The sequence below is a fragment of the Somniosus microcephalus genome, chromosome 16, assembly GCF_052327205.1.
Source record: "Somniosus microcephalus isolate GS21.2 chromosome 16, FLI_Smic_1.0, whole genome shotgun sequence".
Classification (NCBI taxonomy): domain Eukaryota; kingdom Metazoa; phylum Chordata; class Chondrichthyes; order Squaliformes; family Somniosidae; genus Somniosus; species Somniosus microcephalus.
This window is the reverse complement of record NC_141002.1, coordinates 72,954,711-72,971,472: the sequence shown is the minus strand read 5'-3', so window position 1 is coordinate 72,971,472 and position 16,762 is coordinate 72,954,711. Positions and strand designations below refer to the sequence as shown.

Here is a 16,762-nt window from a genome sequence, read left to right as displayed (position 1 = left end):
AATGATCTGTCCATGTCATCAGCACAACTTTGTTTACTACAAAAATATTTGAGGGAACATCAGTATACAGAGCTAGTAACATCCCTACCTTTTGATCTAACTAGTGGGGGGGAGGTTCCCAGAGAGCAAATAATACAAATGACAACAGAGAAGGTCATAGACTTAGGTAGCAGTGGGGAAATTAAAAACCAGAGCGTGTCAGGAAGGGGTAGAAGGTGTGGAGTAAAAGGTAAAGTAATAAAAAGGGCAATAGCAGGAACTAAGTGTCACAAAACATATTTGAAAGTTCTCTATCTGAATGCACGTAGCATTCGTAACAAAATAGACGAGTTAAAGGCACAAATAGCTACATATGGGTATGATCTTGTGGCCATTACAGAAACATGGCTGCAGGGTGACAATGCCTGGGAATTAAACATACCAGGTTATTTAACAATCAGGAAGGACAGGCAGGCAGGAAGGAAGGGGAGGTGGGGTGGCTATGTTAATAAAGGAAGGAATCACTGTAATACAGAGAAATGATATTGGGTCAAAGGATCAGGATAATGAAACAGTTTGGGTGGAGATAAGGAATAATAAGGGGAAAAAAACACTAGTGGGTGTAGTATATAGGCCTCCGAACAGTCGCAACTCGGTTGGACGGAGTATCAATCAGGAAATAGTTGAGGCTTGTAATAAGGGAACATCTATAATTATGGGGGATTTTAACTATCATATAAATTGGACGAATCAAATTGGGCAGGGCTGCCTTGAGGATGAGTTCATTGAGTGTATTAGGGATGGGTTTCTTGAGCAGTATGTAACTGAACCAACCAGGGGGCAAGCAACCTTAGATCTGGTCCTGTGTAACGAGACAGGATTAATTAAAAATGTCCTAGTAAAGGATCCCCTTGGAATGAGTGACCATAACATGGTTGAATTCCATATTCAGTTAGAGGGTGAGGAGGCTGTATCTCAAACAAGCGTGCTAAGCTTGAATAAAGGAGACTATGAAGGTATGAGAGCGGAATTGAGTAAAGTGGATTGGGAAAATAGGTTAAAGGATAAGACGATACATGATCAGTGGTGTACATTTAAGGAGTTATTTTACAAATTCCAAAAAAAGTATATTCCACTGAGGAAAAAAAGGGTGTAAAAGAAAAGACAGCCATCCGTGGCTAAGTAAAGAAATTAAGGATAGTATTCGACTAAAAACAAGGGCATATAAGGTAGCCAAATTTAGTGGGAGGATAGAGGATTGGGAAAACTTTAAAAGACAGCAAAAAATAACAAAAAGATTGATTAAGAAAGGGAAGATACATTATGAAAGTAAATTAGCAAAAAATATAAAGACAGATAGTAAGAGTTTTTATAGTTATATAAAAAGAAAAAGGGTGGCTAAAGTAAATGTTGGTCCCTTAGAGGATGAGACCGGGAAATTAATGGTGGGAAATATGGAGATGGCAAAAACACTGAATGAATATTTTACATCAGTCTTTACAGTAGAGGACACCAAGAATATCCCAACACTTGACAAGCAGGGGGCTATAGGGGGGGAGGAGCTAAATACGATTAAAATCACTAAGGAAGTAGTACTTGGTAAAATAATGGGACTCAAGGCGGATAAATCACCTGGACCTGATGGCTTACATCCCAGGGTTTTGAGGGAAGTGGCGGTAGGGATTGTGGATGCATTGGTAATAATCTTCCAAAACTCCCTGGACTCAGCAAAGGTCCCGGCAGACTGGAAAACTGCTAATGTAACACCCTTATTTAAAAAGGGCAGTAGACAGAAGGCTGGAAACTATAGACCGGTTAGCCTAACATCTGTGGTAGGTAAAATTTTGGAGTCCATTATTAAGGAGACAGTAACAGGACATTTGGATAATCATAATTTAATAAGACAAAGTCAGCATGGTTTTATGAAGGGGAAGTCATGTTTGACAAATTTGCTGGAGTTCTTTGAGGAAGTAACATATAGGGTGGATAAAGGTGAACCAGTGGACGTAGTGTATTTAGACTTCCAAAAGGCATTTGACAAGGTGCCACACAAAAGATTATTGCTTAAGATAAAAAATCACGGGATTGGGGGTAATATTCTGGCATGGATAGAGGATTGGCTATCTAACAGAAGGCAGAGAGTTGGGATAAATGGTTCATATTCAGACTGGCAATCAGTAACCAGTGGTGTTCCGCAGGGGTCAGTGCTGGGTCCCCAACTCTTTACAATCTATATTAACGATTTGGAGGAGGGGACCGAGTGTAACACGTCAAAGTTTGCAGATGATACTAAGATGGGAGGGAAAGTAGTGAGTGAGGAGGACATAAAAAACCTGCAAGGGGACATAGACAGGCTAAGTAAGTGGGCAGAGATTTGGCAGATGGAATACAATACTGGAAAGTGTGAGGTTATGCACTTTGGCAGGAAAAATCGTAGAGCAAGTTATTATCTTAATGGCAAGAAACTTGAAAGTACTGAAGTACAAAGGGATCTGGGGGTCCTGGTGCACGAAACTCAAAAGGTTAGTATGCAGGTGCAGCAAGTGATTAAGAAGGCCAATGGAATGTTGGCTTTCATTGCTAGGGGGATAGAATATAAAAATAGGGAGGTATTGCTTCAGTTGTACAAGGTATTGGTGAGACCGCACCTGGAATACTGCATACAGTTTTGGTGTCCATACTTAAGAAAGGACATACTTGCTCTCGAGTCAGTACAAAGAAGGTTCACTCGATTAATCCCGGGGATGAGGGGATGGACATATGAGGAGAGGTTGAGTAGATTGGGACTCTACTCATTGGAGTTCAGAAGAATGAGAGGCGATCTTATTGAAACATATAAGATTATGAAGGGGTTGGATCGGGTGGATGCAGGGAGGATGTTCCAGATGATGGGTGAAACTAGAACTAGGGGGCATAGTCTTAGAATAAAGGGCTGCTCTTTCAAGACTGAGATGAGGAGGAACTACTTCACTCGGAGGGTGGTAGGTCCATGGAATATGCTGCCCCAAAAAGCTGTCGAAGCTACATCATTACATAAATTTAAAACAGAAATAGACAGTTTCCTAGTAGAAAAGGGAATTAAGGGTTACGGGGAGCGGGCAGGAATTTGGACATGAGTCTAGGTTCGGATAGGTCATGGCCCTGTGGGTAGCGGAGCGGGCCCAGGGGCCGTGTAGCCTGATCCTGCTCCTGTTTTCGTGTGTCTAATGCTGTTAGATTCAGGAGATAGTCCTGTCATAGTGGATTGGCGGTTAGGATCAGATCAGCCATGATCTTATTGAATGGCGGAGCAGGCTCGAGGGGCCAATTGGCCTACTCCTGCTCCTATTTCTTATGTTCTTATGTAACTCCTGAGCAACTGTAATTTATGTTAAGGCATTCTCCATATTGTTGCACTTTTAGCATTACCTTCAGGACTGGTGAGGGCAATCTTGAATAGGTACTAATCACCAGGAGCAGGGGCGCGGAGTCATTACTTGTACATTTCTGCAGAGCACTTAAACAGAGTGGACTTGAACAGAGTGTTTTATTCAGAGAAGAGGGGGAAGGAGTTGCTGCTTTTTGCCTACACTACTTGTAGTGCTTTGTGTTACAGGGAGATATTTAATTTCAGTACCCTTAACTTAATCTAGATCAAGTAAGTAGTCAAAGAAACTACACTGTAAACTAAGTTACCTAAATACAAATTTATAATTAAATAAAACAAGGTCATATAGGGATGGCAGTGCAGGTGGTGTGTCGCAACTGCAGCATGTGGGAGTTTGTGGAGAGCATTGTGATCCCGGACAACCACGTTTGCAGTAAGTGCCTGCATCTTGAGGAACTTCAGCTCAGAGTTTTTGAGCTGGAGTCTGAGGTGCAGACATTGCGGGGCATCATGGATGGGGAGAGTTACCTGGACACTTTGATCCAGGAGGCAGTGACACCACTGAGGTTAGGTAGTGGTACAGGTCTGGTTAGTGGTAAGGGACAGGAGGGTGTGACTGCAACTCAGGCAGGTAAGGGGACCCCAGGTGCAGTGCTGGAGGAGCCTCAGCATTTGCCCTGTCCCAACAGGTATGAGATTCTTGCTGCCATAGAAGATAGGAGCAGGAGTAGGCCATTTGGCCCTTTGAGCCTGCTCCACCATTCAATGAGATCATGGCTGATCATCCAAATTCAGTACCCTGTCCCTGCCTTCTCCCCATATCCCTTGATCCCTTTAGCCTTAAGAAATGTATCTAACTCCTTCTTGAATATATTTAATGAATTGGCCTCCACTGCCTTCTGTGGTAGAAAATTCCATAGGCTCACCACTCTCTGGGTGAAGAAATTCCTCCTCATCTCAGTCCTAAATGGCTTACCCCTTATCCTTAGACTGTGACCCCCCTGGTTCTGGACTCCCCCGGCCATCGGCCATGTCTAGTCCTGTTAGAATTTTATAAGTTTCAATGAGATCCCCTCTCATTCTTCTAAACTCCAGCGAGTATAAGCCCAATTGACCCAATCTCCTCATACGTCATTCCTGCCATCCCAGGTATCAGTCTGTTGAATCTTCGCTGCACTCCCTCCATGGCAAGAACATCCTTCCTCAGATAAGGCGAACAAAACTGCACACAATACTCAAGATGTGGTCTCACCAAGGCCCTGTACTCAAACCCTCTTGCTACGAAGGCCAACATACCATTTGCCGCCTTAACCGCCTGCTGCACCTGCATGCTTACCTTCAGCGACTGGTGCACAAGGACACCCAGGTCTCGTTGCACTTCCCCTTCTCCCAATCTATTGCCATTCAGATAATAATCTGCCTTCCTGTTTTTGCCACCAAAGTGGATAACCTCACATTTATCCACATTATACAGCATCTGCCATGCTTCTGCCCAATCACCCAACCTGTCCAAATCATACTGGAGTTTCTCAGCATCCTCCTCACAGCACACATGCCCACCCAACTTTGTGTCGTCTGCAAACTTGGAGATATTGCATCTAGTTCCTTCGTCTAGATCATTTATATATATATATTGTGAATAGCTGGGGTCCCAGGACCGATCCCTGCGGTACCCCACTAGTCACTGCCTGCCACTTGGAAAAAGAGCCGTTTATTCCAACTCTTTGCTTCCTGTCTGCCAACCAGTTCTTTATCCAAGTCAGTACCTTACCCCCAATCCCATGTGCTTTAACTTTACACGCTAATCTCTTATGCGGGACCTTATCGAAAGCCTTCTGAAAGTCCAAATACACCACATCCACTGGTTCTCCCTTATCTATTCTACCAGTTACATCCTCAAAAAATTCCAGTAGATTAGTCAAACACGATTTACCTTTTGTAAATCCATATTGACTTTGTCCAATCCTGTCACTGTTTTCCAAGTGCTCAGCTCTTACATCTTTTATAATGGACTCGAGCATTTTCCCCACTACTAATTCCCTGTTTTCTCTCTAGCACCTTTTTTGAATAATGGGGTAACATTAGCTACCCTCCAATCCATGGGAACTGTTCCAGAGTCTGTTGAATTTTGGAAGATGACCAGCAATACATCTATTTCTAGGGCCACTTCCTTAAGTACCCTATGATGTAGATTATCAGGCCCTGGGGATTTATCGGCCTTCAATCCCGTCAATTTCCCTAACACCATTTCCCTACAAAACCTGTGTGGATGGGGGAAAAGCCTGCAGGATGGATGAGCAATGGCACCATGGTGCAGGAGGCCATTCAAGTCAGGGGAGTGAAAGGGAATGTAGTTGTGGTAGGGGACAGTATAGTCAGGGGGATAGATACTGTTCTCTGCAGCCGTGACCGAGAGTTCCGATAGTTGTGTTGCCTGCCCGGTGCCAGGGTTAAAGACATCTCCTCGTGGCGGGAGAAGAACTTGGGAGTGGGAGGATCCAGTTGTTGTGGTCCACATAGGAACCAATGACATAGGTCGAACTAGGAATGAGGTTCTGCTGAGGGAGTTTGAGGAGCTAGGATCCAAATTTAAAAAGTAGAACCTCAAAGGTAATAATCTTTGGATTGTTAGCTGAGCCACGCGCAAATTGGCACAGGGACAAACAGATTAGAGGTTTAAATGCGTGGCTCAAAGAGTGCTGTGGGAGGAAGGGGTTTCAGTTCATGGGGCACTTGCACCAGTACTGGGGAACGAGGGAGCTGTTCCGTTGGGATGGGCTCCACTTAAACCGGGGCTGGGACCAGTGCCCTGGCGAACCGAATAACTAGGGCAGTAGACAGGGCTTTAAACTAAGGAAGGGGAGGTGGGAAGATTCAGGAAAGAGTCAATTTAAAAGCAGCGAGAGAAATGTCAAGACTCGAGCAGAGTAGAGTTTTGGGTAAAAATAAGCAGTGGATCAGGAAGGAACAGAGAGAGTATCAAAGGTAATAAGGCATCAGTGACAAATAGAAATAAGTCAAAGCTAATGGCACTATATCTGTGCGTGAAGCATTCGCAACAAAGTAGATGAATTAATAGCGCAGATGGAAATGAACAAGTTTGATCTAATAGCCATAATGGAGACGTGGTTGCAAAGTGGCCAAGGGTGGGAACTAAATATTCCAGGATACTTAACTTTTAGAAGAGATAGACAAAATGGAAAAGGAGGAGGGGTAGCCCTGATAATAAAACATGGGATAAAGACAGTAGAGAGAAAGGATCTTAACGTGGAAAATCAAGAAGTAGAATCAGTTTGGGTGGAGCTAAGAAACAGCAAGGGGCAGAAAACATTGGTGGGAGTTGTTTATCGGCCGCCAAACAGTAGGTGTAATGTAGGGCAGAGTATAAATCAAGGAAATTAGAGGCGCATGTAACAAGAGTAATACAATAATCATGGGGGACTTTAATCTACATAGAGACTGGGCAAACCAAATTTGCAGTAATAGTGTGGAGGACAAATTCATGGGATGTATGCAAGATAGTTTTGTAGATCAGTATGTTGAGGAACCAACTAGGGAACAGGCTATTTTAGATCTAGTATTGTGCAATGAGAAAGGGTTAATTAATAACCTGATAGTAAAGGGGCCTTTAGGGAAGAGTGACCATAATATGATAGAATTTTATATTGAGTTTCAAAGTGATTTAGTTAAATCCGAAACTAGGGTCCTCAAATCTAAACAAAGCAAACTACGTAAGTATGAGGGGCGAGTTGGCTAAGGTAGATTGGGAAAGTACATTAGAAGGTATTAGAAGCAACGGCTAGCATTTAAAGAATTAATACATAATTTACAACAAATATACATTCCTTTAAGGCATAAAAACCCCACAGGAAAAGTGGTCCAACCGTGGCGAACAAGAGAAGTTAAAGATAGTATTAGATCGAAGGAAGAAGCTTATAATGTTGCCAAAAAGAGTAGTAAGCCTGAGGATTGGGAGGATTTTAGAATCCAGCAAAGGAGGACCAAGAAATTGATAAAGAAAGGGAAAATAGAATATGAGTGTAAACTAGTGAGAGACAGAAAAACAGACTGTAAAAGCTTCTATAGGTATGTAAAAAGGAAAAAATTAGCGAAAGTAAATGTGGGTCCCTTACAGGCTGAGACTGGAGAAATTAAACAAATACTTTGCGTCTGTCTTCACGGAAGAAGACGCAAAAAACTTCTCAAATAGTGGAAAACCAAGGCTCTAGTGAGAATGAGGAACTGAAAGAAATTAGTATTAGTAAAAAAAAATAGTACTGGAGAAATTAATGGGACCGAAAGCCAATAAATCCCCTGGCCCTGATGGCCTACATCCTAGGGTTTTGAAAGAGGTGGCTATAGAGATAGTGGATGCATTGGTTGTCATTTTCCAAAATTCCATAGATTCTAGAACGGTTCCTGCGGATTGGAAGGTAGCAAATGTAACCGCATTATTTAAGAAAGGAGGGAAGAGAGAAAACGGGGAACTACAGACCAGGTAGCCTGACATCAGTAGTAGGGAAAATGCTAGAATCTATTATTAAGAACTTGGTAACAGGGCACTTAGAAAATAATAATAGGATTGGGCAGAGTCAACACGGACTTATGAAAGGGAAATCGTGTTTGACAAATCTGTTCACATTTTTTGAGGTTGTAACTAGCATAATCGGTAAGGGGGAACCAGTGGATGTGGTGTATTTGGATTTTCAGAAGGCATTCGATAAGGTGCCACACAAGAGGTTATTAAACAAAGTTAGGGCTCATGGGGGTAATATACGAGCATGGATTGTGGATTGGTTAATGGACAGAAAACAGAGAGTAGGAATAAACGTGTCATTTTCGGGTTGGCAGGCTGTAACTAGTGGGGTACCGCAAGGATCAGTGCTTGGGCCTCAGCTATTCACAATCTACATCAATGATTTGGATGAGGGGACCAAATGTAATATATCCAAGTTTGCTGATGATACAAAGCTGGGTGGGAATGTAAGTTGTGAGGAGGATGCAAGGAGGCTTCAAGGGGATATAGACAGGCTAAGTGAGTGGCAAGAACATGGCAAATGGAATATTATGTGGTGAAATGTGAAGTTATCCACTTTGGTAGGAAAAATAGAAAAGCAGAGTTTTTTAAATGGTGAGAGATTGGGAAATGTTGGTGTTCAGAGACCTGGGTGTCCCTTTACACAAATCACTGAAAGTTAACATGCAGGTACAGCAAGCAATTAGGAAAGCAAATGGTATGTTGGCCTTTGTTACAAGAAGATTTTAAGTATAATTGTAAAGATGTCTTAATGCAATTATATAGGGTGAGATCACACCTGGAGTATTGTGTACAGTTTTGGTCTCCTTACCTAAGGAAGGATTAACTTGCCATAGAGGGAGTGCAACAAAGGTTCACCAGACTGATTCCTGGGATGGGGGGATTGTCCTATGAGGAGAGATTGAGTAGACTAGGCCTATATTCCCCAGAGTTTAGAAGAATGAGGGGTGATCTAATTGAAACATACAAAATTCTTACAGGACTTGACTGAGATGAGAAATTTCTTCACTCAGAGGGTGGTGAATCTTTGGAATTCTCTACCCCAGAGAGCTGTGGAGGCTCAGTTGTTGAGCTTATTCAAGACAGAGAGCGATAGATTTTTGGATATTAAGGGAATCGAGGGATATGGGGATCGGGCAGGAAAGTGGAGTTGAGGTAGAAGATCAGCCATGATCTTATTGAAAGGCGGAGCAGGCCGGAGGGGCCGATTAACCAACTCCTGCTCCTATTTCTTATGTTCTTACAGCCTATCAGAAAATTTGCCCCAAGGAGTCTAATCCGTTTTTGTTTCCTTCGCACATCTCTCCCTAAATTGAATGGTGATCCGCCTCTAACTAGTGAAGTATACCATCACTTTTTCTTTCCTCCCTCTGACTTCTACCTATTTTCTTTTCTCGCGACTCCTTGCTGGGGTAGGATTCCATTGGCACTGATGCTCCCCTAAATAATGAGCGTTGGCAGCCTATTTAACCATAAGGGGCATGACTGCCAAGCCAAATCCTAAAGAATGATGACTATTGAACTTTATATGGTGAGTGGAATTCTTGATCTGTACCAGCAATGACACAGAAACAGCTCTAATGATTGGAGTCAATGAAGATAGGTAAAGTTAGTTTCAACATAAATAGCTGGGATTTTGTTTTATTGCATCATGTGCTGGCTGGTGTCCACTGAATGCTTGGAAATGTGACAAGATTTAATTTATGAATAGGTATTTAAAAATTCCCCACAATGGTTTAGTTTGTTAAGATTTGATTTTGTTTTGTAGGTATCCTTGATGGAATCACCTTTTAGCTGCACTAAGTTTAAGCAGCTAGCACTTGACTGCTCACCCCCAAGAGGAAACACGGTAAAGCAGCTATTTAAAGAGGAAAAGTGAATGAGATGACTCAGACTTTACACAAAAAAAAGAAGACACTGAAATAAAGTGCAGCAAGTTAAAGGTGAAGCATGCTTTCACGGAAGAGTTTTTATGCCCTCGGCAAAGTTGAAAGTTCTGACTATATAATGTTTTTAAACTGGTTCAAGGACTGCAATTTGCACCGATCAAGACGTGTTACTTAGTACAGATTTGGCATCAAATCTCGGATGCTCCTAGTCGGTATGGCTCAGATATTCTCTTTGTTAACAGTTGCTTTTTAAAAACAATTAATTTCCTTACAAAATTGTGATTGCCTTCTGCAAAATAATGTTTAAATTTTACCTCCATCTCATACAGCACAGCTTACTTGTGTCTAAGTGAAGGTTTCTAAAGATTGTGCAGTTTTTTTTTATAGTGCATTAGTTGTAAGTCTGCATCTATACTTAAAATTCAAAACTACTGCAGTCAGGTGCATGTTTTTACCTGGTTTTATTTCATCTTGCATATCCCATACAAATTAGCAGTGAAGATTCCCAAAACCTTAGAGGACGATAAATATCATGCTACCAAAGTAGGAAATTTGTACAAAAATACTTTACAGTTTATAATACTTGTTTGTTACAAATAAAAATACATTGTCCAAAGGACATAGGTATGACGGATTTGATTCAAGTTTACCTAGATTGTAGCTGTCTGTGTGTTGCTGGCAGTGCTTTTTTTTAAAAATATGAATCACATCTTTAGGCTGGAAAATTAACATAATTGGGTGTGTTCTTCAGTGGTTGTAAGTTAAATGAGTCAAAGTTCCCTTAATTTTTTTTTAAAATACCGGGGTAGGTTTTAACTTTTACCATTGTGCGGAAAACTGGTGGTAGCAGATAAGTTGTTCATTATACATCCTGTCTGATTTTTTTTTTTCCTCCACTGACCACCCATTCTACATTCTGCCCAATATTCCTGTCAATCTGCAGCCACCAGTTTTCATCTGGCAGTGGAAGTTAAAATCTACCCTCATATGTTTCGATTCAGTAGAGTGAGGCACAACCAACAATAATACTAACATATTTAACCAGCCTTAAATTCATATACATCAAATTAGAATTCATATTTCAGTTATACTGATTTACAAAGTCAATCTTTTACAAATACAAATATGTTCATTAACTATTTACCAGCTCCAATGATGGACCATAAAATGTAGAAGACACTATACACATAAATGAGCAGGTTTAGGATTACCTATTTAAAAACTGATATATTTAAGACTAAGTAATCCAAATGGCAGGTACATATCACGAGTTACAGTCCTTGTGGCAATATCAGAATCTCCATGGTACAAGATGAGGCTATAAAATCCTGGCAGAGAGAAGGTCACCTGTGGTTCATTGTTTTGGACTGGGGACGGCATTTTATTTTCTCATCAATTAGGGTTCTCCCTTAGCAAGTCAGTGCTTTTTAAAATCGAGACTAAATCTTAGCCATAGTTCTAACATTTTGCAGTTTGTAAAAGGAGGGAATCCTCACTGTTCAAGCCAGATCACTAGTTTTAAGCATTACAGGAAATAAGAGCCGAGAATTGCTTCACAAGGCCTTCACTGCTTCCCAGCAAATAACCTCTTAAAGGCGTAATAGGAACAAAACTTTTTGGCCAAAAAACAGTTCACAGAAGACTGGCTGAATATATTAATTGTGCAGTTTTAAACTTTTCATTAAAACATATAGACTTACTAGGGGTATGTGTGCTGTAGTAATAGACTTACTAGGGGTATGCATGCTGTAGTAATAGTTTTTTGAATATAATTGAGATTCTCAATTTAATTAAAATGGTTCACTTTACTTATTGCACAGTAACCAGCTGGCAGCAGCATAAATAGCTCATCATAAAAAATATTAGCTTTTCTAGAATTTGGACAGTAATCGCCAGAAAAAATAACTACTCTTGGCATAATGAGTAGAGTTTTAGTTTCATGGCTGTGCCCTGCATAGACTGGCTTATTTATGTTTCACAGTTTGTCAGATCTGTCAACAACCTTTTTTGTCATTTGCAGTGGGGGGAGGGGGCTTATCAAAAAGGTAAGGTTTCTGCTCATTTATGAAATCTGTGTGCTTGGAACCTGTAAGAGACATGAATGACTGAAAAGGTGGGTTTTCCCACAAATGAACATTATTAAAGTGAGTTAGCACCATTGAAAATCCACAATGCCTCAGTCTATTGGACTGAATACCTTGCACTACAATGTGTTTGTATTTTCCTGTATCTCTGTACTACCAAGTCTTCCTTTCTGTTGCCTGAAAACATGAGCTTCATCCTGCTCATTCCATTCTCCTGCTTGTGATGTCTGATCTACAGCGAGCACCTCCTGAAAGGCCAGTGGGTTTCTGCTGATGACCAGTTCAAGTTTATTGCCAGAATCTGCAATTAGAGGCACCACTAGACAGCAGTCAAAGTCTCTGGTACGAATGTGATTTACCTGTTGCAAGGAAAGAAAGCAGACACCAATCCTTTTAGTCTCTACTTCCAAGAAATATGTACAGCAAAAAGTTATTTTTAGTGCTTTTATATTGGCTAAGAATGGATTTAAGTGTTGAGTTTGATATACCTGCAGCAGCCTGTCATAGGGCCTGACGCCACCAAGGGAAGCTGGTCCATTTGGGCGAATGTTGTTGACATACACACCTTTCTCCAGCAGGCCATCTGAAACACTGAATCCAAAATCTTCAATATCTGAATCTTTGTATAGTGTTACCTGTGGAAAATTTCAAGAAGGTATTAAATTAATTAATAGCATAACTTTCCAACTTGGCACAGAATCAACTATCTTGTTTGAATAGAGGAATGCATGCTGGTTTCTGCAGTGTTCCATTAAAACACCTCTCATGGATGAGGAAGATAGCCAACAGTAGTGTAATGTTGTGCTGCCTCAGGCCATCCTATTTGAATAATCAGGCCTTTGTGATTGAAATTAAATTACAATCTACTTTCAACTCTATCTTTACAAGTGAGGAAAAACAAGAGAGTTTTGCTAGTCTAATCACTTTATGGAATTGGTCAAACTAATAATTCCATTTTCAACACTTCAGTTTCTATAATGGAACAAATCTGAATTGAGAAAGACAATAAACATGATTAGAATAAATCTGTCTTATGGAGTCTGAAACCTTGTGCAACTCCACTGGTGTTGGTGACATGATTTCTTTCATTTCTTGCTTGATTTTTCTAATAGCAAACAACTTTGATCTCCCACCATCTGACGGCAAAGTGTTGCTGCGGGAAGCCTGGGTGTAATGTGCCCTGACAGCATTTCTCTCTTGGAAGCTTGATTGTCTTCCCAGTGGCCTATGTGCCAGGCTGTTTTCATGATTCAGACTCAGTGTGCTCCCAGACATGATTGTTGCCTGTTGAATTAAATAACAAAGCTGTAACGTTCAGGGTCCCAGAAAATAAAGTGAAACGGCAACTCAGTATTAATGATGGTGCATAACAATTAGGAAAATTGTGAAATACAGTGTTACGTTCACACATGAGTTGGTTCAGAATATTAGTTGGGCAGAATAAAGTTTGCTATTAACATTATTTTAACTAAATGTATGTATAGGGTTGTGTTAGTAGGGATTAGAAAGCGACATTTATCTAGGGTTAATTACTAAGCTGTTAATTTTAGCAAGTTTTAGGCAGAAATCTTGCATGTATTAGAAACTGTCCGATCTTAAAAATTACTGCTTCACACCAACACTAAATACTCAAAAAAAAAAAGTACCAATATAGCCAAGTTTTTCAAATTCAGTTGGTTTTGGTTGCCAGTGTTCTTTAAAGAGGAGCTAGGTTCCTGTAATTATTAAGCAAGACCATATGATATAGGCTAAAGAACTATATCTGAAATAGTAACAGCCTATGTCTGCAGAGTAAAGACTTCCTACCTCCAATTCTCTCAGGATTCCTGATTGACCACAGGTTTCTAAATCTTCTAGCGCCTGGGCCCAAAAATTTTCTTCCTGATCTGCTTCTAACCCGTCATGACCACCTCCATAACTGAAATTTGTTCAAAGAAAAAGATATATATTAAGAACCTTGTGTAGAGTACGCATTTGTTGTCCAAAAACCTTATTTAAAATGTAAAGAGAAATTACATTCTGATTTGCTATATCAATTGTTATATATCTGGTCACTAGGTGTCGCGGAGGCAGATGACTGTCGCCATCTTGTATATAAAAAAAATTAATCAACTGACTTTGGGTAATGCCATTGAAATATATATATTATAGCCATCATCCACAAGTTAATAAATTACTTTGTAAACTGTTAAAATTAGGAACCCTATACTTGCTATGTGTAACAGGATTGTTTTCTTCATCATGACTTTAAAGTGTTATTTACTTATGAACTATGGGGCTTGGAGTCAAGAGCAGAGGGTTGAACTTCTGGCCCAAGGGGTGTAGAATATGAGTAGTTGCTGCAGGGGCCACAATTTGAGGTAGATCCCCAGACTGCTGGGTTTCCATCTCTATTAAGATGAAAATCCTGACCTAGGGTTGAATGGGAGGGAGCTTCTTCTCCCTGCCGTTTACATCCTGGCAGCAATGTTGGTGCATGCCTGGAGGCATTCCCAAGCTACCCCAAGAATTTCACCCTGTTAGGCTCACCAGTTTCCATGGCTGCTGAAAGCAGGCTTGGGTTGCATTTTGGACTTACTACAGGTAATGCATTCTTTGACAAATGAATGCCTGACTAAATACAACCAAATTCATGCAGCATCAAATCCATTTCAGCAACCATCAAACAGTGGGTGCTGGGCTGCAGGTTCATGCCTGGCACCTTGGGTTTCCTTTACCTTTATTTTTGCCCGTCTCTTGTCCCCCTTGGCAAAGGTTACTAAATGGGTTGGATGCTTTTTGAGGCACTCCAAAGGTATTCAGAATTTTTGCCAGCCTCGTGCGATTCTTATTTAATTGTCCTTTAAATTTTAGTTACACACAATTTACCACCAGTGTGCTCTTTACTACATCTGATGCCATGCTGATCAGCTAACCTTGGAAAATTAGATGGAAACAACAGATAAATAGTCGAGTCTGTTTAAAACCCATCAATAGCCTTTGTGGGATAAACAACACCAAAAACAGAAAATCCAGGCTTCAGTGCTTAGATTAACGCATAAAGAATGACACATGTGGAAGGTATCAGTGTCCAACGAACCATATCCAGCATGTTGATGCCTTCATGAGGAGGTGAGAAAACTGGGTAGAAAAGCTAGTTAAACTTACACATCTGGAATGTCCGCAGGAGGTGGGAGAAACAGTATAAATGGCAAAAAATGGTTGTTTACACCGTTTCTCCAGGGTTTCCGCTCATTTTCTAATGAAATTACGATGGGAGATTGGGACAACCCCATGGAAATTCAGGGCCACCATCTCTCCCTTCAAAAAGTAATTTGGGAGAATGGAACTGTACCATATAGTAATGTACAATGTGTCAAATAGTATGAAGCATAGAGGCAAAAATTCAAATTTTAAAAAAATGAGATCGCTGCATAATGCACCAAATAGTTGGGTACTCAGGCATTCAAACCAGGAAAAGTCTCGGATTCAATCCCCACGCTACAGAGTTAACCCAATGCAGTTGGCCAAGATGTGAGGACACTGCAAGTCTGCCTCAAAGTCCTAGACTTTGTGATGAGGGGGAAGGGGAGAGAAATGAATAGGGTTCTGCTCCTGATTGCTATCCACTGACCCCTACTGGAACTGCAGATTTGTGGAACTAAATCTATGTCCTAATTTGCTGGCTTCAAAAAATGAGCAAGACAAATAAAAATTCATATGCATTCTAACAGTACACAATCTTCTTTACAATGTAAAAGTTCAATACTAAGCTCATGTATCATATATTGATTCACAACGGTCATTCTCTGATGTATTGGAACGTGAGCAAACTGAACAGCTGTTCCTGTTCATTACTGAAGTTGTTCTTTTCACAAATGAAATTTTTCAACCAAAAAGGCTAACCATAGCACGGAGAAATACCGGTTATTTCAGCTGCTGTTCCTACTGAAAAATGAATTGTACAACTCACCCACTAGTGGTGGGTCTATCCCATTCATCGTCACTCAATGCCACGTCATGATAAGGGTTATTACGTTGCCTGCTGGCAGGCGAAAAACCTAGTTTAGCACTTCTCCATTCATGTGCATGAAGACTGTAGCCAGAGGCTTGATATCCAGAAGGACCTAAGGTGGGAAATAATAATAGGAGACTAAGATTTCAAAAACAAGGAATGTTTAATAAAAGATTCACGGACAGTTGAAACACTTGGCAGAATCCTGTGTATGCACAAGTGAAGGGATTTGAGATGGCAAGAAACACAGTAATTATGATGGACTATTCAATCTTAATGTTTCACAGACAGAAAATGGTATTTGACAATTTGTTAAAGTTCCTTATTTGTGTTGATTGTTAATGTTCTTTGGATTAATAAACTGCTTCCATTCCAGCAAATACTGTAGTCTGGGCTATGCCAGTTTACAGTTTATCATCACACACTGCCACAGAAACTTAATGTAATCACACTGGAAAAAAAAATGTCTGCACTTGGCAGGTTAACAGTTGCTATGTCACAATCACTTAAAGACATAATTAGATTTTACAGCATTCACCCATCCTTTTATAAAATCAAAACTTTGATTCCCAAATTATAGCATATGATAGCCAGATTACTTTATGCCTTGCTGTGAAATACAATCTCGCTAGCAATGGTAACTCGCATACAATTTGGTCACAAGCTTTCCTTAATAAAAAAATATATTTTATAGTGAGGCAGAATATCCGCTCTTACCTCAGTAGAATACACACCACGTGGCATCGTAACAAGTCATTAGTATGCACAAGTCTGGAATGTGACATCCCCATTTGTAAATTTAAGAGTCATGTCTAGTATTCGATTAGTAGCAATCAAAATTATAAGCAGTTTATTATACAGAGAACAGATTTTGCAGTCAAGACTTATCCACAAGGCAAGAAATTTTGAAAT

At 40.5% G+C, this 16,762-nt stretch overlaps 2 protein-coding genes across 8 annotated transcripts in view; one reads left to right on the top strand and one right to left on the bottom strand.

Annotated features, from left to right (window-relative positions):
* Positions 1-9,965, top strand: part of helb (helicase (DNA) B) — a 50,482-nt gene extending 40,517 nt beyond the window's left edge. The window contains exon 13 of the mRNA XM_086009249.1: positions 9,652-9,965. Within this exon, the coding sequence (XP_085865375.1) occupies positions 9,652-9,762 (111 nt within the window). The 3' untranslated portion in view covers positions 9,763-9,965. The remainder of the gene's footprint in view (positions 1-9,651) is intronic.
* A 251-nt stretch (positions 9,966-10,216) lies between these two features.
* The window catches only part of grip1 (glutamate receptor interacting protein 1), a 438,725-nt gene continuing 432,179 nt past the window's right edge, over positions 10,217-16,762 (bottom strand). For 5 of the 7 annotated variants that reach the window (XM_086009244.1, XM_086009247.1, XM_086009242.1 and 2 more), the window contains 6 exons: positions 15,809-15,962; positions 13,663-13,774; positions 13,503-13,571; positions 12,904-13,140; positions 12,345-12,491; positions 10,217-12,215 (listed from right to left, as the gene is read on the bottom strand). In XM_086009244.1, the coding sequence (XP_085865370.1) occupies positions 11,976-12,215; positions 12,345-12,491; positions 12,904-13,140; positions 13,503-13,571; positions 13,663-13,774; positions 15,809-15,962 (959 nt within the window). In that variant the 3' untranslated portion in view covers positions 10,217-11,975. The remainder of the gene's footprint in view (positions 12,216-12,344; positions 12,492-12,903; positions 13,141-13,502; positions 13,572-13,662; positions 13,775-15,808; positions 15,963-16,762) is intronic. The other 2 variants (XM_086009243.1, XM_086009248.1) reach the window with 1 other exon arrangement.